The sequence below is a fragment of the Anas platyrhynchos genome, chromosome 4, assembly GCF_047663525.1.
Source record: "Anas platyrhynchos isolate ZD024472 breed Pekin duck chromosome 4, IASCAAS_PekinDuck_T2T, whole genome shotgun sequence".
Classification (NCBI taxonomy): Eukaryota; Metazoa; Chordata; class Aves; order Anseriformes; family Anatidae; genus Anas; species Anas platyrhynchos.
In genome coordinates, this window is record NC_092590.1 from 67,125,123 (window position 1) to 67,146,178 (window position 21,056).

Genomic DNA, 21,056 nt, shown 5'->3' on the forward strand with positions numbered 1-21,056 from the left:
GCTCTTCATGTATGTAGATAAATAGTCCTCAGCCTATGGTCCTCAAGGCATCCAAAGACTGCAAGATTATTTCAAAAAAAATAATTCATATATTTGTAAACACAGTCAGAGTGGAAAAAAAATAGAAGTAAATATTTAGCATTAAGACCCATTTTTATGTTGTTGCAAATAACAATTAGCCCTGCAAAGCTGCACATGGTAGTTATGCTTCCGCGCCCCAACACACACACAAATTAAATAGATTTAGGAGAAATAAGACTAAGGTGTGCTACTAGGAGCTAAACCCAAGAGGAGCAAAGTGTTACATAGATCACAACTTCTCTGTAACCATGATTTAGCAATGCTATTCTATATACTCCCTTTACCAAGTAGCTCATATTCTCTGCTGGCCCAGGACTACAAGCAATCACTTACTTATTTTTTATGGGCTAAACAATCTAATATCATCCAGTACCCACAGGATTTAGGGTTCCAGTTAAGTTCCTGCTTGTGTACCCATTGCCATCCACTCTTATTTAAGTACTGTATCAAAACTTGCACTGTAGATTATCAACTAGAAGAAATCCTCAAGGAAGACGGCAGAGCCATCACCATCAGGCCACTGTTTTGTCCAGCCCTTTGCTCACTGCTGGCCACACTGAGCAAGTGCGTGTGCAGAACCTCATGGTCCCCACAAGCAGCACGGTCCTTTGTTTGCTCAGCCAAGGCACAAAGTTCTCAAGAGCTGCACCCTGACAGATTGACTTGGTCAAGCACAGAAACCGGAGTGCCTGGGCATGGTCCTAAACTCATGGTCCTGGACTGCTGTATTGGAAGGTCATTACACATTTTTTTCAAGGGAAGAGGACTTGGCAAGACTCAGACCTGCCTTCACCAAGGCCCAGCTCCACACCCTCAGCACCATTCTTTTTTCTGTTTTTCACCCCACATTTCTACCATTCTTTCTAAAAACCTTTATCACCTCTGTATTTACTCTTATTCTGTTTGACTTGCAGTCATTTACAGCAGCTGTTTCCACATAGTTGAGTGGTGTTTATTTATTTTTATAATTTTGTTTTTGTGACAGATTGTAGAGACCTCTTAACGGCTCTTCCTAGGATGGTGTAATGCATAAACATGATCATAGCCACTATGATCTAAAGATAGTCACTAAAATGCTACTTTGTGGTAGTTTAAAAGCAAATCACCAAAGCTCTAATTCCCTATAAGAAGCTAAAAAAGCAATTTGGTCTTTAAATTATAGGTTGTCCATGTTATACGTGATAAAAAGTTTAGGTCCTCCTTTCTTCCTTCAGTTGCACACTAGTGTTACTTGATTTCTTTCCGCAGAGTTACCTTGGTTTGTCCTAGTATAAGCAAGCAGAAAAGCAAACCTGACAGATGTAGTTTTGTGAATAAGTAGAATATTTCAGGTACTGGATGAATAAGTGAATATCCTAGGTACAGAAAAAAAAGATGTCACTTCACTACAAGTGCCACTGACTTGTGGGAGAACAACCTAATCTTGTTCTCACAATGTTCTTCTAAGCCCTTCTCTTTTTTTTTTTTTTCATTTTTTTCATCTTTTAAACAGTTTGTGAGTTCACCAAGATGTAGCCCTGTAGCACTACCATACCCTGGAGTGCTACAGTACATTAAATAATTATTCAAATTGGTGAAGAAATATATAAAAATGCAATGGTCTGGAAGCTGACTGTGTTTGCAAAGAATAATTGAGTAGGTTTGTTTTATGTACACATGAATAAATCAATTAAAATGGTTTAACTAAGGTCAGTGGAATCTGTTGATGCCTGAAGTGAACGAAGGAGTTGTGTTTGGATTGCGTAGGACTTTGCAGCCATAGCAGTGGATTAAAATAATGCACTGTAGGTAAGTAGTCTCGAGTCTAAGCACAGGCTCTGTAACTAATTTTTGAAGTCAAGTTGAGGAATGGGGGGCAAATGATTTTGATTCTTGCAGTATGTCATAACTGAAGGAGGAATTGTGTCAGAGCTAATGGAAAGGCTTAGCCTAATACTTTCAGTAAACATAGTTTTCAGAGTTTTCCCATACACAAGGGATACTGTGTCAAAATAACAGTTTTGTATTGGCTTGAGTAGCTTTTGAGTTGGAAAATTATTACTGTAATTTTCTTTCACAGGTCAGTTAAAGCATTTCCTCCTCCCCCCATACCCATTATGTTCTCTTCTGTTTTTCCTGAACTCTGGAAAAGATTAATGAATAGTTCCTTGCAAGTCTGTCTCAAGTTTAGCATATGAGAGAGATGTTAACCAACCTTTAATCTTTTCTTTCTCCTTCTATTTATTTATTTCTATTTAATTATTTAATTATTTTGTTGAACTACCTGCTTATTTCAGCAGGGAAGGGAGAACTGAAAAGAACTTGGTGGTTAACAGCTCTTTATTAAGAAAACAGACATGCAAATTACACAAAAGGAAATCAATTAACGGACGGGAATTACATAGTCCCTTGTAAAGTAATTATTTTTCCTCAGCCTTAACATCAAAACCATAAAAATACAAAATTTACTGTCATTTATAATTCCTCTTTGCTGATAGCAGTTCATCAGAATGTTATTTCATTTGACTTAACAAAACATAGAAATGCACAAGAATTTAGATTAAAAGCTATTAAGTAGTGAGTATTATCAACAGGCAAGGCAATAAACATTTTATGAATGAGTAAACATTGAATGTGAGGTTGAAGCAAAGTATTTGATGTTTTTCTCGGTTAATAGGAGGGGAAAAACTATCTCTGTCAAAATGATGAGTACAGATTCTTAGAGATTCGCTCTTTCATTGCTTTCCTTATATAATTTCATTAAGTTGAGATACGGCTGGGGATGCTTTCATAGAGTGTATGGCATGTGTGGCTATTCAACACTAGCTTCTTATCAAGATGAGTCACCCACAGCTTGTCTCAAATGCTCACTTTTGAAAATTTTGCCATGTGACTTGGTACAAAAAGGTTGAAAGACTGTGTCATCTGGTAGATTGAACTCTTACCACATGAACTCACTCTAATTCCGAGTTGGTGGACGGATTGAATTTGGTCTGGTCATTTCAGTCAAAGCTTTGAGCTCCTTATCTCTACTATGTTTGCACATTCAGTTACAGTTCTGAAAACGTTTATTGTATTTGTAAAATCATACCCAAATGTTTCTTCCATTAGCCTTTCCTATCTCATCACCAAACAACATGGGTCATTCTGGGTGCCCAAAGCGATTGGCTGGCCTCAATCAAGAGTCAGCAATAAGCTGAAGAAGTTCAGCCCAGCTGTAGGTATTCACAAAGAGTTACTATGAACATATGCGCTGATATGAAATACAGGGTGTGTGATATGTATAGGCTTATTTCTGAAGTTTTCTTCTTGCCTTATTGCATAAGAAAATGTATTTTGTATCTGTAAGGATTCATAGTCTCCTGATAGCTTGATCTAGTATAGGATATCACCATATCTCAGAGGCAAATTTCTAAAAAGGTAGAAAGCTAAGGTTGAAACTGCCTCCTGAAATAATCAAAGACCAATGAGAGGGCAAACTGTAATTTCAAAGTCCCATTTTTATTGTATGGAATTCAAAGTATTTTTTATTATTATTTATTTTTATTATTATTAGCTTGTGCCTAAGGATGACTTCCATGTCATTGTGTTGTCATGGTGTCGATGCTTAAAAGCAGGGTGCAGTTAGCATTCCAGAATTATTCTTTTGGAATAGAGGAAGAAACGTGTGCAGTCAGCTTTTCCCCACTTAGCCTGAGTTTATGATGGGAGGTATCTTGTAGTGGCCAGTTGTGTCCAAGAACATTTGGAATTACTGTAGGAAGTATGATCTACTTAATTTATTTCCTTAATAAGACACAGTATGAGTCTCTTGCCCCCTAAACAAGTATCCTAGCCTTTGGACGTGAGGTACAGAAGTGTTCTACAGCTTTAACCAGAAATGTTAATTATTTTAATGAAATGTTGTTGTATCCGAAGTTAACAAGTAACTATCACAAGTCAACAAATAACTATGCAGTTGCCTCTTAGAGATAATAAATCCTAGATAGTGGCATTTAAAATACAATACAACCAGCATGTCTAAATATATTTTCCTGCTTCACAATTTAATTATTTTCTTTATTCTCATCTGCATGTAGGAACCCTTAATCATTTGTCTGTAAGGGAAAGCATTAATACTGATCTTTGGATTTGTAGTGAAATCTGATAAACTGTGTATTTCCCTTGGTTTTTGACAAAATTATATATTTACTGCCTTGTTTGAAATTCAGATGCACTCAGCATTTCAATCTCAGCCCATTTTATTTCTGCATCTACCCTGTGGTATCTCTTTATGCTTGATGAATTTCTCTTGAGATTTTTTGAAAAGCTTTCAGATTGACTGCCAGGTACTACAAACAGGTTCATTCAACGTTGCAATCAGCTATTCTATTAATGGAATCAATTTGAATAAATTTCATTAAGTAAAAGTTCTACAAACAAGAAATGGTATATCAGGAAGTTTATAGGAACTATTTTGTAGGGGTTCTAGTCCAAAAATAAGATGCGCAAGCAGTAAGATTTCTTACTGGTTTTGTTCGTTTCCTAGAGAAAATAGCCTGCATAATATGCAGTGCACTATCCTTGTTTCAGATGGACTTTATTGCTGTTTTGCATAGAGTATATTCCTTATAATACAAATATTTTGAACTATTTTCTTAGTTTGAATCATACTCATAGAATTAAGTCACATCCACATTTTTTCCCTAAATGGAGACTTACCATTTCCCCTACGCAATCTTTTAAAGCCATTCCACTGCATTTCTACAAGTGCTGCATTAAACAGTATAACCATCACGTTGTACGTGTGTGATATGCTCTCTGTGTAGGGCATGCTGTAATGTTAGGGTTTGTGCTGGACTGCATGGGCTGTAATGTACATATTATTATGTGTTCAGGTTAAAAAACCCAGTGACCAGCTAAAGAGAAGTTAATATTTTGATAGTCGTCACTGATGGAGGTTTATTTTGTGATCCCAGACTGCAGCTGAGACCAGTAAGTGCAGGACTTGTGTCCTGCACAGAACAGAATTTATAATAGAAGTTGAAGTGTTCAGTACTGTTGAAAATCACTCTCAGAGGGACTTAAAGCACTTGACCAAGCTTCCTGTTCCTTTGCCTGTTGGCAGCGTCTGTGAGATGAAAAGTACGTACCGCTCAGTCCCATTTATGTCTTCCATGTATTTGCTCAGCTTTGTCCTTTCTAAAGGAAATGTTGATGTGAAAAACTGTTCCTGGATTTCTAGTCCCACTTTCTTGTCCTTTCACACCAATTTCAGCAGAGGACCATGAAGTATTTTGCAAATAATTAAGCGCTTATGATCTGAAGACAGCTTTGCCCATCACACTAACGAGGTTATGTAGTTAAGCATGTTGTGGGAACAAGATGTAATAACGGTTTTCCTGGGTATCTGTGTTCCTGCTCCGGTAGCACCAGCAGTAAGTATACAATATAATTTGAAGCTGCAGGGAGTGCAAGCAGAATGCTATTCAATTGATCTTTAAACAAAATGGCATGACGACAAGTAACAAAATGCATTCTTTAGGTTCTGTGCAAAAGATTCCCTGGTAAATAATAATACAGGGCTGTCAGCATGCCAGGGAAATGCTATCAGTTCTGAAGCAAAATGTGTTGCAAAGCAATTTAGTTGCTGTAGATAGAACTCTGTTTGTTTAAGAATAGAGTTCCTTAACACCCTGCCTGAGATCTTTGGAGATTGCGATAGAAATGCCACAGACTTCACTAGGCTTCCTCTGAACTATTTTAGACCCAAAAGAATTTTTTATATCTTGGAACACCCAGTAAGGGCAGGAGAATTAAATTGTCTCAAAAGACAAGAATAGCTCAGAGAAGAGATGGTTTACAGAGACAGACTGATAATTTTTTTTAATGTGGTGTGGGATACAAAGATTAGAAAAATAGAATCTTTATGTTAAATCCCAGGATTTAGAGACTTGAATTCTAAAATAAAGCAGCAGCAGAAAGAACTTAGACCATTTTGCATTAGTGTTGACAAGCTATACCAGGTCCACAACTAAACAGATTGTTAAGAAGATGGTATGAATGCTGCCTCGTGTTGTAACAGGAGCTGGTAGCTAGAATAATTAAAGAGACAATCTACCTGTGCTGCATAGTGTTTTTGCAGTGATATATGCAGCCTGAGGCACTTCTGTGCTGTATGGGGCACATTTCAACCAATAATTTAGGACTGGTGTGGTAGATTTCATTCCACTTTTCAGTGTTTCTCAGTGCCTGGTCTAGTTGTTTAATCTGGGAGATTTTAGCAGAGCAGACATAACTACATTCAGTACCTGCAGCGTAGGCGTCTGTGCACAGGTATCCAGAATTCTTTGGACTGCAGTTCCCTGTAAAACCATTTTCAGTTTATTGCAGAATGGTCACTTAACATTGTCTCCCTGCTGCCCTGTTCCTGCACTGCCAGAAACACTGTGAGACCAAGTTTTCTATGCATTCACAGAGTCTGGCCCCAGCGTGGATGCCAGCAGCAGCAACCATGGGCACCAAGCAGGTCCCAGCACAGTCACTCCAGTATCACCTCCAGCAGCAGAGCAGCCCCACCGCTGGGTGCACTCTGACCACAAAGTGCCTCAAACCAAACCACCAAAGAGTAAAGAACTTAGGTTTTTGACAGAAGTTGTTGCATACTAAGCAGGCTAGCCCAGCCAGCCAAACCATTTCGTAGTAAGAAAAGGCGCTGCATAGAGAAATATATCACTAGTCAGACGTTACCCTAATGACACTGTCATGTCCAGATTGTGAGCAATAGCCAGAAATGAGAGAAGTGTTACCAGAAATGAGATGTCCAATTGTGTCTCCAACTATAATTTCTGGCCAGGACCCAGTCTGAGGTTAAACAAAGTCAGTGGGAGCTGGATTCATAAAATTCTGCATGTTTTTAACAAGTAAGAGAGTGGAAGAAATGAGACATCTCATCTCGAAAGTGTAGTGAACACTTCTGATAGTGTTGTGCCTCGATTTTATCCATAAGTAGAGGTTGCTGCAGGGAGCTGTTAAACTAAGCTATTTATTGTTTGTGAAACAGCTCATTAATATGGTGATTAGCATCCTACAGGGATCCCAGGAGGAAAATAATAATTTAGTATTCAGTGCACAGCTTGGGTATTTTACAATAACTGAGACATACAAAAAAAATTAAAAAAAAAATAAATTAAAAATCTGTCCACTCAATGGGTATTGATAAACCTAAACACTGAACAAATAAAGGTTCTGTGGAAACAGTATGTGAAGCCAAAATTGATCATTAAGGGGGCATATGCACAGAGCCAGATTGAATGTGCAGCCTAAATTCTGTTCATTGCTTGTTTCTGAGTAGTAGTAGTTTGCAAATTTAACATCCTTCTTCATTTATTTATTTTTATGATACCACATCTAGAAATTGGAATGGGCTCTTAGACAATAACACATTATACCAGTGTCCCCCAAAACCAGACTTGTCCACTAGAAATTTTCATGTGTATGAGCTGCAGACAAATGTTTTTGACATTTAGATAAATATGACTGTACTTCTTTTGAGAGGTTCTGGATTTTAATCACTTAAGAGACTGTGATTAAACACATATTTAAAGGAAAGCTACAGCTAGAAGGCTTGACTTAGTTTTGCAAGAGAAATGCTGAAAAGAGTTTTTGAAAATACTAGCTGTATTTTACAGGAAAAGAAATAAATTTAAGTATTTTCAAGAGGGCTAACAGTGATTTACAATGAAAGAAAAATCTCGCAGACAATAAAGCTTTTTTGATTGATATGACAATGGTGAACTCACACAAAAACAGCTCTTCGTACTGCTGGAGTACTGCAGTGTCTGTGTGACCTTTCCAATGTCTTTGTTTTCTCTCTTCCTCTAGGGAAAGCTACCTGCACTCAGTTATCTCAGGGATTATCTCAAATTTCTAGCAAGTTTGCAAAGGCAGCTCATATCATCACTGTGTATTTGACATTGAAATTACAGGTTTTGAAAAGATTTAGTAGCTTCGATGCCATCTGACTAAATCACCCAAACTCCTCTTGCGAACGAAACAGGCTCAGCAATTCAAAAACAGAAGATGTTTGTTTTCTTAGGCTTGAAGCTGTTCTGTATCAAGACGGATTTGAATAATTCTGCCCTTCCAGAAGGTACTGAAGAATGTCATATTTCAGAGCAACAACTATTAACATGACTAGTGTCAATTTTATCTACCTAAATGTTACACTGTCCTTTTTAACTCTTCCTTATTTCTTGCCTTTATTCATTTTATGTCACCACCTTTAAAAATATGCCTATGAGGTGTCGTGCTACACACGATTCTTTTGGCAGTGACAGACAAAATCTATGGGATTTACAACACCTTAGTTGCATTGCAGTTGCACGTGGGCAACTGTTAGGGTTCAAGATCTTGTGCTAATGCCACTATTGCATTTGAAATGCCTTTATGTGCCTTAAACCATGTATGTTGTTGCAGGCTCCATCTACAAAACCTGGTATAACTCAGGCGTTACTGGCATTGGATTTTATCTCTAGGGGTTACTGGTCCAATGTGTTAACTGGGACATGGTTCCCTCACTGGCATTGTACAGTATTGCAGTCATATGGCTCCAAAGGGTCATGAGGTTTGCTTTCTCACCTTCCTCATTTTGTCCCCCTTTGCCTCCCTAGGAGCTGTATTCTAAAGCTTCCAGTGTTTTAGCAGAGTTGGTGAATGAGCTGTTTCTTCAGACCCTGCCTGTAGTGACCGGCCTCTCTGTAAGAGAATGTGAACTGTTGAAAGAGGAGTGGCAGGAGAATTTGGTCCCTCAGCTGGAGAAGTGGGACACCCACCATCTTAAACGCTGGAAGCTTTTCCAGGAACAGCTACTACAAGAAAAAAAGGTAAGACCCATATCACATTTTGGGACCCCAGGTTCTGAAAACAGAGCTATGGAATGAAATTGTCAAGGTACTAATCTGTGGGGAGTACTTTGTGTATGAATATACAGACCAGGTCCAGACACAGATCCAGACTCAGGATGGGCAGTTTGAGCTGCATTATGAAGTGAATATATATGCTGTGCATGTAGACTCAGCATAGAGGAGTCAGAGAATAATTACTGAACATCTGTCCACAGTGTTTGACAGCTTTGTCAGCACATAAACATTTTTTGGCAAGGCTTCTGTCTGATTTCACAGTGTCCTCAGCTCTTGAGCATCTACAGAAACAGTTCAAAAAAACCCTTCATCTGGTCCTTTTGGAGAGAGTACATGTGAGTACAGTTTACAGGAAAGGAAGCCTTACAGTGATAAATGTTTCTTAATAATTTCTTTATATTAATACTGTAATAATTGGAAACAACTCTTTATAAAACTTACTCTTTACTCTGAGGAGGTGAAGAAGCACACATCCCTTTCCTTTGTTCTGTTTGTGTCCAGCACAGGAGGCATTGAGACCAGAGGAGAAAACCAACAGCAATAAATTCATGTTAGGGCTCCTTTGCCTCGTCCTTCCATTGTCCTATTGAATCTCAAGCATTGCTCAGGGCCAGCGAGGACGTACTTTAACAGCAAGCATAAACCCCACAGAAGGGGTGATCTCAAGTCTAAAATTTTTTTCCAAAGACACTTTATGCATTCCTCCAGTACTATCATTGGACACAGTATGTACAAGTATCAAGTGGAGAAACCAGCACCCCTGGGATTGCTTCTCAAGAGATTAAAAGGATTAGTTTGTCTCCAGCAGTCAATTGCTGGATAATAGTTCCTTGGACAGCACTGCATGTTGAATTCATTGTATGTGAATTCAGATATTCCAGTAATGTCCAAGCACAGGATAGTTAAAATAAAACGTTGACTTTCCATACTTTCTGTGTACTGTAACATTCATAATGTAAAGCAGATGGCTTCCTAGCTGGGAAAATAAAGCAAAACAAAACAAAACAAAACAAAATAAATAAAGGATTTGCTGACATCATTAACAGTAATTACTGAGCTATAGGGAAATTCACTTAAACAAGGACACATAGCTTTCACATTGGTCTGTGGGTCACCAGCACTGTAGCTGGGCATTCTTCAACATAAAAATTGCCTGAGGAACAGACAGAGCTTTCCTAAGGACAAGTGGATAAGTGTGGGATAAAATTCTAGAAGAGGGTTTCTCCTAGTGGGAATATGTATGATTCTTCAAGACAATAGGCTTTGCAACTTTTTTCACTTACATGTGGCCTTTCAGAAGTAGTTTGAACTAAACTGGAAGAAAGACTCTATCTAAAGTGTGCAGGGAAACAATTACTCCACCAAGGCTAAGCTGGCAGATTTTCCTGTGTAAACAAGTTTAAAAAGTATCACGCAACTCACTGTATTACATTTAAATGCAAAGTGCGTTTATTGGCACATTCATAGTATAAAAACAGCAACATGTACATTTAAACAATAAGTTGACACTTGTATCCTACTGAAAAGAACACAACTTTAGAAAAGAAGAGAGCTCAGACATTTGTGGCAGGTGATCATGTCATCTGGGAGATCCCATAGACGTTACAGCGCTGAATGTGTCAGAAGATCCATAAATCAACATTCATATTGACAAGCCTTTTAATTTATCAGGCATTTTTCAGCAGGAGATAAGTCGCTCATTTTCCTTTTGATAAATATGATATACTGAGAGTTACATAGTCACCTACTTTACAGACCTTGAAAGTCTACCACCAGAAGGCTTTTCACCAGGATATTTAAGCTTTTCAAGGTGGCTCAAAAAGACATTTTTCCCATTTATCTGAACTATATTTATTTTGAGATTACCTTTCCTAGCATTTATACATATCTGGAATATAATGTGCTTTGGGGAAACAGAATCACTTTTGTGCATGAAAAGGAAAATTCAGTTTCATATTTAACTTTTGTCTTATAAGCTTGACGATGTAAGTGAGGCAAAATATAGGAATTTAGGAATAACTGACTAATGAAAATAAATTATGAACATTTTACCACATAGCTCCTACCTCATGATGTCTCTGGAAAAGCACTGTCGTCTGTTATGCAGAGCAGGCTGCTGCACCAGGCTAAGGTACTTGCTTGACATTCAGTGTGCATCACACACCATCTACAGGCTGTTAGAGAGAAATTGCTTTCCTCTGATTTCCTGAAGAATCTGTGCTAAAAATGTCAGCTGCAGAAGAAAGTGTGCTTACTTGGGTCTAATTTGCTGTTTTATCTGAAGTCTAACTCAAAGTATTTTATGGGTTTCATTACCCACTAACGGCATATTCCACACATTTATTGCCAAAGAGTAATGCTTAATGTTAGCTCTGCTGCAGAAGGTCTTACAATGGACTTGTTGCCAGGAGACAAAACACAGAAACTTACAGAGACAAAATGGGGTGAGGAGATTTCCATCCAGTTGCACACCATTGCTTGGCACCCAGAGAGGTGAATCAGCATCTGCTTATCAGCATTGGCATGCTGTGCTTTTTTGCCTTCTCTTTGTTTTACAGATACTGATTTCTTTCACAGTGTTTGGAAGGACTCCTCTTTTCAAGTAGCCAAACATTCCTCGGAGCTTTACTCCGCCATTGAGGATGATTTTGTCCCTGGTTTTACTGGTTAAATGCAGGTTAGGAATCCAAGAGCCCAGCTCTTCCAGCCACTGAGTCTGCACTACATGGAGAGTCATTTTCTCCATTCTTTACCAATCTGTCAGAATGTAATAGTATTTTGGAGACAGGCTATAGTGTGAAACTGTGTGAAAGGAAAGCGATGTAGGATGCCAGGTCAGGAGAGGTAAGAACTGGCTGTCCCATAGGGGACAGTGCTGTTCCTCTCCAGGCAGCCCAGGCCCAGGCTGACTTTCTGGTGGCCTCTCAGCCTTTTTGATTCTCCACTCAGTGCTCCCAATGCCAAGCCATAGAGGAAAAAACACAACACAGGTACAAGATTCCTGTCTAGTAGTGTTAGGTCTTGAAGCAATGTAAAGTTGTTCCCAAGAAAACAAGTTTTGCAAGGCAGCTGGCAGCTTGGCCTGGTATTGGAAGAGTAGTGCACTGCATCACATAACATCACCTTTTCACCTGGCTAGATTAAATAGTTGTGTCTGTTTTGCTATTTATCAGCCATAAGCCAGCAGCCTCAAATTAAGATTCCCTTCGGTGTTGCATTTGGGCCTGTATGAGTTCTTGCAGTGTTTTGGGGAGTCGAAAATACCCAGCCCTCCAGGTTTATCCCAGTGAGCAACTGTAGTACTGCTTCCCGTAAAACATGCAATAACTGTTCTGTTTCTACCCCCAGCTGATCCTTCTCTTCTTGATCATCTTGTTCCTTATGGAAGCAAAACACTGGCTTAGTATTTGGTCCAAATCTCAATCTTCCTTATTTAACACCCCTACTTAAATGCATAATAATGCCCATTCTTTCCTCTTTGTTCTCATACTACTTAATGGCTGATGTACTTCTAAGTTTAACTGTGCACGGGGTTATTTTTTACTGTGTCCCAATCTTTCCGTTGGTCTCAGAGGATTGAAGAGACCCATTATAAATTTTGCATACAGATTATGTTAGATGCGCTCTCAATTAAAAGGTGACTCATTCATTTACTTTAAAAGAAAGTCTGTGTTCACCACTACAGTTCACCACTACACTATGTCCTCATAAACAGTAAGAAGTAAACAATTCCTACTACAATTCCTACTACAATGCCTGTCTGTGTTATCATTCTGAGTGCCTTTTTGGATGGGTTGTACGGGCAGCAGCAGAGGTGTTACATTTTTGTTTCTTGACTGCAATATTATATCATTTACAATTCCAGAAAACCTCTCCTGTATCTTGGTGGCCTACATCTGATTAAATCTGCATGCTGTTGGAGAACAAGTAGGCAGACAGGCCCTTCAAGAACAACTTCTTGATGAAAACCAAGTCTCCAAAAATAATGGGGAGCCACATCTGAGCCACAGTGACTCATTGAAAAAGCTTCTCTAGAAAGTAAAAGGTCCTTTTCAGCCCTCTTCTAACTGCTGAAAGAGACAGTAAAATATGCAGTGCAATGTATCAACTTGGTCAACCAAAGAATTTACTAGACACATGCAGAGGGGTGTGAAACACTAGGGAACCATATCCATAGAGCTGCTAAAGGGAAATACTGATACAGCTATTATTGGCATCTGTCACAGTGATACCTGGAGACCTGGTAGACTTTAATTTGTCGCTTGCAGTGTGCAGTTGGAGATGACACTGTGCTTGGCTGTGCTCTGTGATTTTCAGAATCACCCAGGCTCAAATCAGTTGAGGTCTGTCTGCCTAGGCACATCTTGCAGCTCCTTCTGAAAGCAGCTCAGGGGGCTCCCCAGCACTGTGCAGACTTAAGTGCTGTGCCTCTCATGCCCTTTCCATCTGTAATATTGACTGCCAGCCCATACTTCCCTGACACCCCACATGGGAGAATGTGCTTTGATAAGGTTTTCTTCATGGAGAGGGAACAACAATATGTGCTACTGTGTATGCTGCGGAGAATGCACTATCCGAGAAAGAGGTGCATTTTTCTTTTAAAGCCAAAGATGAAGTGCTTTCTGATGTTCTGCACTTCCCTGGAGAGTTAATTCTGTGTTCACATATAAAGTCTCTCTTGCACAGATCACTGCTTCCCAGGGAAAAGACTATCAAATCCAGTATGGAGACCCAGGACCACTCCTAATACCTTGCACTAAGAGAGGCTGCACTTATGCATCTAATTCTTTGCTGGACATATTGATCTAGTGAAATCTTGCTGTCTACAATAACAGAAAATTTACTCCCTCATGTTCTGAATGAAGATGGAACATGAAGTAAAGCTGTCAGAGAGACGGAGTATTATATTTAATTTAGGACTCTGCATATGTCTGCAAGCAACCTGCTTTTACCCAGCTGCCAATGTAGCCTGATATATACTCTTCATCTCACAGTAATGGAGTTTGGGCCTTACAGTCATTTCATCTTATGGCCTATTATTCATTAAATGCTGGCAATACACTAAGCAAAATCTAAGTCTGTATCTCCAAAAGTTTACAGTATAATGGCGAGTCCATCAAAACATTTCAAGATTAAATTCTTTGATCTAAATATCACCTTGAGGGAGCTGTAATCTCAGTCCTAAACCTAATCACATCTCCATTTCTAACTACTAGCATTGCGTACTATGCACAAAGTGAGATGAAAGATATCTTTATTTTGTTAGGTGAAAGTAAAAACTACATCTCTACTAGTGAAAAAAAAATGAAACAGCCCACTGCAACCTACTGATAAGAGTCGATGCAGTATTTTGTGCCACATTGTTCTTTTTTCCATTGGTTTTCTGTTGGTGAAACCAGAAAATCTGTAGGAGACACAGCTCGGGGCTGATCCAAATCGGACTTTGATCATTAAGATGCAATTTGTTTCATGGAAGAGGGGAATTACTGTTTTTAACCAAAACGAAAAACAAAAAACCTTTAGATAACCTCCTGATTCATCATATGGTCACTGAAATCAGAGCATCTTACAGTTGTGATTTTTTTTCCCTGCTTTTAGCTATGGATAAATGAATATGCTCTCTCTGCTGTGATGCAAAAGCACCTGTCTGAGAAACAGGAGAAGATAATTCAAGGTGTCGTGAGCAGACTAGGCTGCCTCAGTGATGAGTAAGTATGGTTTTATCAGTAAGCAGTGCAGTAAAATTGCAATGCTGCATGCACAGATAAAAACCCGTGTATATTACATTGCAGAAAGCAGTGTTAAGGCATTCTGAGCATCCTCAAACAGAGAGACAGTTTCTGTAGGTTTTGGTCTGAGTGTTAAAAAAAAATGCCAACAGATAGGATGATTCCTGGTAAGGCAAAAGTAAAGTCTTCTTCAATTAGTCAAGTGGCGTACATTCTGTATATCTGTTCCTATGTTTGTGAGTTATTCCTAATCTTGAACCACGTTCACTTTGCCCTCTGTATCTCATGCCGGAGTTGGATATCTGTCAATATAAAATGTTCAGTCCAGCACCATTCAGCTCTACCTTTGCTTTCTGCTATTAGTATACTACTGACCATATCTTTGCATGTAAATGACTCCTGTCTCGCATTCTCTGTCTATATTCACTAAGGAAACTTTTAGTTTTGTCTCATCTTTGTTCAGCTAAAGTCTCTTTGAGAGACATACCGTTCAATAAAACAAATAAATAAATAAAATTTGTGTTATCTGCCTTATTTTGATTAAGATAACAAATGAGTTCATTCGTCATAGTTTCAACATTATCAAAGATCAATGCGGTTAAAGACTTGGCTATCTGGAATATTGGTGTTATTGCCAATGCACTCCTTTATTTTGACTCTACTTCTCAGTTCAGCCTCCCCTTTTCATGTTCTCTGACTTCAACATTGCCCAAGATTTGATACCTAGAGAGCTTGTTGCACACAGTAGGTAGAGACACAAACCCATCTTGAAGGATATCATCCCAAATGTGCATATAGCACATTTAATTCATTTTGTCCATAATCTACTTCAAAATGTGTTCTTCTTTTGAAAATTCACGAAAAATTTGCTCCAGCCATGTCTGCACTGCCAGCTAACACTATACCCTTCAGTGTCTCATCAGAGCGTGCCCCCTTGTTAATCCAAAATATGCATTTTCTTCAGCTTGAAATAGCTTTCCTGTAGGTCTGATTACATTCTCCTTTCATCTTATTTCAAGTCTATTATTTAAAAAAAAATGTAATCACAGATGCTTATTTATCTTTTTTTCTTCCTATTTTTATTTTAATTTGACTTCAGAGTGACAGAATTATATGTCTATCACAGTGTTATCCATTCATTACACCTGAGAAACATTGTAAGGCATGCTTAGAATGTGTGAGATGTCACAGAGTGAATAGTAGCTGTCATCTTTCAGCAATGACTTTTCCTGAGCATGGATATGCAAAAGCAGCAAGCAGCTTAGCTGGTTGATTTTTAATGATTTGTTTTTTACAGGTCTGTTAACTACATATTGCAAAAACACCGGCTCCTGCTGTGTTCAGTACTGAGAAGGTTAACTCTTCGAAGCATTGGAATGGCAGCTCTGACCCGCATGAGGATGTCCAGGAAGAAGAGCTTGCTTCAGGAGCTCAGAGAGCAGCACATCCTGCAGAAGGGTTCCTCCCACTGCCAAGATGAAGACCAGTGGCAGCTGCAGAAGGCAGTGGTAGGTACAGTGTCCCGGTGGGTTTTGTCCATAGTCATATGCTCTGATGTCTGGCATTAGAAGTAGCCACAGATGAGCTCCAAAATATAAAAATGTTCAAGTTCCAAATAAAAAATATTGTCAAAAATGCACCCACTCTTGATATAGGAGGTACCAGAGTGTGCCTGTTGTAGTTTTGAATTCCCTAATATTTTATCTATTGCCTATCTATGATAGGTGTTATCTTTCATTAGTGCAAAAGTTATCATAGCAAGCTTATTCAGTTACCAGTATTATATGAAAACAGTAATTAAAACAAGTCATGGCAACATGTATAAAGAACTTCTACACAAGTTACTGCTTTAGTGTAAGAGAAATTCCTACTAACTCTTCCAGGGATCATAATATGCACTTGAAAATCTGTTAATCAATATCAGAATAAATTGTTTAATTTCTCCAACAGACCTAGCAAAGTTCTTCTGTACTGTTGTCATTTTTCATTCTTCTCTTTTCTTTCTTCTCTGTCTGTGAAATTCTCAGCATCCATTCACCTGACATCCTTCAAAATAATCTGATTTGTGTAGGTCAGGAGATAGGAGAAAATTTAACGGATTTTTAGACTTGATATTCCCACAGGTCACTTTCATATCTATTTGCAACTGTGTTTTAAGGGTTACTCCTCCTGGTTAATATTAGGTTTTGTAGGTTATTACAAAACAATTACTTAGACTGGATACTTACCTAAAACAACAATGCATTTCTGATGTCAGCATCAGAGGGCCCTTCCCAGCTGGCATCAATGTTAGCCACTGCCCAACCCAGTGCTGCTGCACATCTGGGTTGAACCCACCCAACACCTCATAGCTCTGTGCTCCATGGCATCACTGCGCAATTAGCAGAGAGGTAATATTGTGCATGCCTCTAATTCTGATGTGCATAGCATGAACACTAATTCTCCACTTGAAAGAGGAAGAAGGAAATTCTGTCTGCTGCCAGTTTCGTATTTGATACTTCTATTGAAGTAGTTCCTCTTGAGTATGAAAATCTCGAAATATCATCAACCTTCAGAAGAAGTAAAATATAATGAAATACAAATGCGTATGACTGCATTCCTCTTGTTCCTGCATTTGTGCACTTTCCACTGTTACATCTCACTTAGTTCCCACAGGGACATTAATTGATTCAATCACTGTGTTCCCTAGAAAAATGAAATGTCCCCAGGTATTACGGTTATTTTAGTCTCTCTCCATTACAGGCTCTTTCCAAGGCCAGCTAAAACCAATCTCACAGAGACATGCCTAAAAATACACATATAAGATCCTTGCTGCCAAACAAGTAGAGCCTAGGTGTGGAATCGTGAAAAGTCAGCAAGAAAAAAAATGTTAGGAACAACCTCCAAAGCTAGAACCAACATATAAGGAGTTAATGAAGAGGTTAATTTTTAGACACTCAACCAGAGTTTAAGACATACTATGTTGTTTTAACTAAATTTAATTTAAATATGTTCCAGTTTTAGGCTGGTGTAGATAGTGTTATGCCAGTCTGTTTATTTCATATAAAATGAAATTTTATTCAGGAAAATACCACTATAAAACCCTACCTTGGTCAGAATGACAAAAAAAAAAAAAAAAGAGAGAGAGAATCAGTTTAATGACACTCTAGCTGTCTTTAAAAAATGTCAAAACCATGTCTGAGCTGTTAATGAAGACATGTCAGAATAGCCAGCATTAATAGGGACATCATTATTTTCCACAGATGAATGTGGGCAGAGCAGGTTCTTTTCCTACTTGCATTTTTTATTTCCAAGAGGGAATCAAATAGTTAGTGCTGAATACCTCAGAATAATTTAATTATATCTAGGCTTAAATGAGAGTATTAGTATAAGAGAGATATCAGCAATTCAATAGAAGGCAATCTGTGGAAAACTGTGATACACGTAAGAAAGAAAGAACAGGTTATTCTGGTGTGTCTTATTGTGCGTTGGAGACAGTTTGGAGTGAAAGTGGATTTAAAAAGAAGCATAGAAAATGGATGGTCCAAAGGACTCAAGGGACTGGAAGCCTTAAGAAGATGCATCTTCTGAAGTGTCATAAGTTTTAAAACTGTCATAAAGTATGTAAGTAGGGAACAATTTTTCACTTGTTTCTGATTTCTTATTTCTAATAAAAGAACAAGAGAGCACCAAGCAAAGCTACTAGATGGCAGGTTCAAAATTAAGAAATAAGTTAAGCCATAGAACTCATCAGGTGCCCAGAGTGCCAGTGGTCTCTAAGTGCTATTAAGTGCAGTCATGAAAGGCTGGAAATACAAATATGCCAAGTTTTTCTCAGGTAGACCCCAAAACTGAGTGTCCTAGAAACATAACTGCATGCTTGCCTTGTTCTTCTGCTCTTTATCAAGGTATCCACAACTATCTCTTACTGCAGTCAGTAATATAAATAAGTTATATAAATAAATATAAATATAAGTATAAATATAAGTATAAATATAAGTATAAATATAAATATAAATATATAAATATAAATATAAACATAAACATAAACATAAATATAAATAAGACCAAATTCAACAGTACAGAACACAAAAACAGGTATGCATCACTTGGAAATGACTAGTTGGACAGGACACAGCTGTTGTACATCTCATGACAGAGACAATAGCTTTGGTGCCAAGACAAATATATTAAGTGGCTGTACTGGAACTATACTGGAATTAAGCATTATGCCCGATAATTATTATATAAAGGAATTATACTGGAATTAAGTGACTGTACTGACTTATGCTGGAAATGAGATTAAGTATTAAAACAGTAACATTCTGAGTGGCTGTAGGATTTTCTTTTACAGTGATGCTGACTAAATTTGTGAATGCATTTAAATGGCAGCACCTGCTATCATTTTGTCTGATTACCAGGAGTCCCACATTTTGGAAGAGGAAGAGAAGCTAGAGGAAGAAACGCAGCAAACCCATTTAGAATTTCACCAGCAGTTAGTCACAGAAATGCAAGAAGCTCTTCAGTTTCTTCAGCAACACATGGAGCAAGTGATTGGGCGGACACTGCTACAGCATGCCCGACAGGAAGCTGGAAAAAGGAAATCAGATGATGAACAGGATTTCAAGGTATGGAATTGTTCAGTAGCAGCTTTCTTAACAAATTGAGTACTATAATAAATTGGAGGGCAACCTTATATATATGCATTACCTTATGTCTAGAAGTATCATCAGGAAAACATTACAACCTGTTTTAAAACTGAAGATAACTTGCTATTTACAAACATAACACCAACGTCAACCTACTGTATTTTTGAGGGACTCAAAAGAGGTTTTAATAAACCAAACCCCAGAACATAAAAAGAACAGAGGGTTCTAGATGACAGAAAATCACAAACATGGGGAAGAAATGGAGATTATCTATTGATAAAGATTTTGAAGTTAATTAATAGTATTCATATATTAACAGCTTAATGGATACATTTATTAAATTATCTTGTAGATAAATACATAAAAATGATACTCAATTCATAGATTAATAAATAGAATTGTTGTACATAATTGGATTTTCTGTATAAAGGAAAATTGCACTAGAATTACACATATGTTAATTTACTTTGCTGGCAGTTGGGTTGACAGGCAGAATGGGCTATGGAAATGGAACAGATAGAAGAGTGGTCCCTTCCCAGATGTAGTTAAGGCACATTAGAAAGATTTTAATGTAATTTTTCATGTTGAAATGTTCCATGGATTAATAGAAATACCTGTTTTCCAGCATATCAGTTTGTAACTTTTTAAGCACAAAATTCACAATCTTTCATACACATTAAAAATTAAATTTGGTGTTCATTTTTAGGCAGATTAAAGCAACTAGATTTTAACTTAGAAAATGAACCATTGCTTGCACTATCTAATGCAGGAGAGCCTGGTGGAAGCTGCTGTAGAAAGTGTATATGGGACCAGCAATAATATCAATAGACTGGTGCAAAACTACTACCAGCAAGTAGGAAAAATCACAGAAGGCTATGAAAGGAAAAAACTTCAGCAACTGAAATCGTTACAAGGTATGTATGATATTAAACAACTGTAAGATAATACTTGTATTTTAATAGATACATTCATTTTCTTATTGCTGTAAAGATCCCATAAAGATAACAGATATATATTATTGAAATCAAGCAACAAAGTAAAATGAATGTGTAGGTCCATTTCCATCTTTGAGGAAAAAGTAGTAGAGCTATTATCATCAGTAATTTCTTGCATTGTATGCTGGGTGTTGTTACTCAAAGTTTTGTATAACCACACATAGAATAATGACTTAGTGTCAAAGATTATAGTTTAACCATGAATTCAGATTCACCAAGCTAACATCAGAGATACTACCACTGTCACAACCACCAGTAATTGATTTTCTAGTGCTCTAAAGCTTAATACAGGTCGATTTAGAATGTTGACATTTGTACAAGTCTTACGTTGTACATCCAACCTCTACCATGAACACAGTTCAATTTACTGTATTTATATATGAAAATAAAATGAATTAATGGATTAAATACTGATAGAGTAAGAGGGTATATGATGGGAGTCTACAAGTTGGATCTTTCTCCTATAAGGCAGGAGACCCGTGTCTGCAGTCCTTGCTCCCATGTTAGAAAACATAAGCATCATTAGCAGACAGTCTGCTTTAAGGAGGAGATTCTTATATTTATCCCTTTTTTGACTCAATGAAATGTTGTTCTCTCTGCAATAGAGAAGATTCATGGAAGGATCAGCAAAAAGTCAATCGTTCCTATCCTGGAATGACGTACGAGCTTCTACATTATTTCTTAACTGTCAACCATGACCCTCTCACAGGTTGTGAAACTGCTGATGAGGTTTATGAACTCCTG

General features: G+C 37.9%; 1 protein-coding gene across 3 annotated transcripts in view; it reads left to right on the forward strand.

The window, feature by feature from the left end:
• EVC (EvC ciliary complex subunit 1) overlaps nt 1–21,056 on the forward strand; it is a 53,677-nt gene that overhangs the window by 24,467 nt on the left and 8,154 nt on the right. For all 3 annotated transcript variants that reach the window (XM_027457403.3, XM_027457404.3, XM_038178252.2), the window contains 5 exons: nt 8,712–8,924; nt 14,559–14,668; nt 15,987–16,197; nt 19,090–19,296; nt 20,087–20,231. In XM_027457403.3, coding sequence (XP_027313204.3) covers nt 8,712–8,924; nt 14,559–14,668; nt 15,987–16,197; nt 19,090–19,296; nt 20,087–20,231 — 886 coding nt within the window. The remainder of the gene's footprint in view (nt 1–8,711; nt 8,925–14,558; nt 14,669–15,986; nt 16,198–19,089; nt 19,297–20,086; nt 20,232–21,056) is intronic.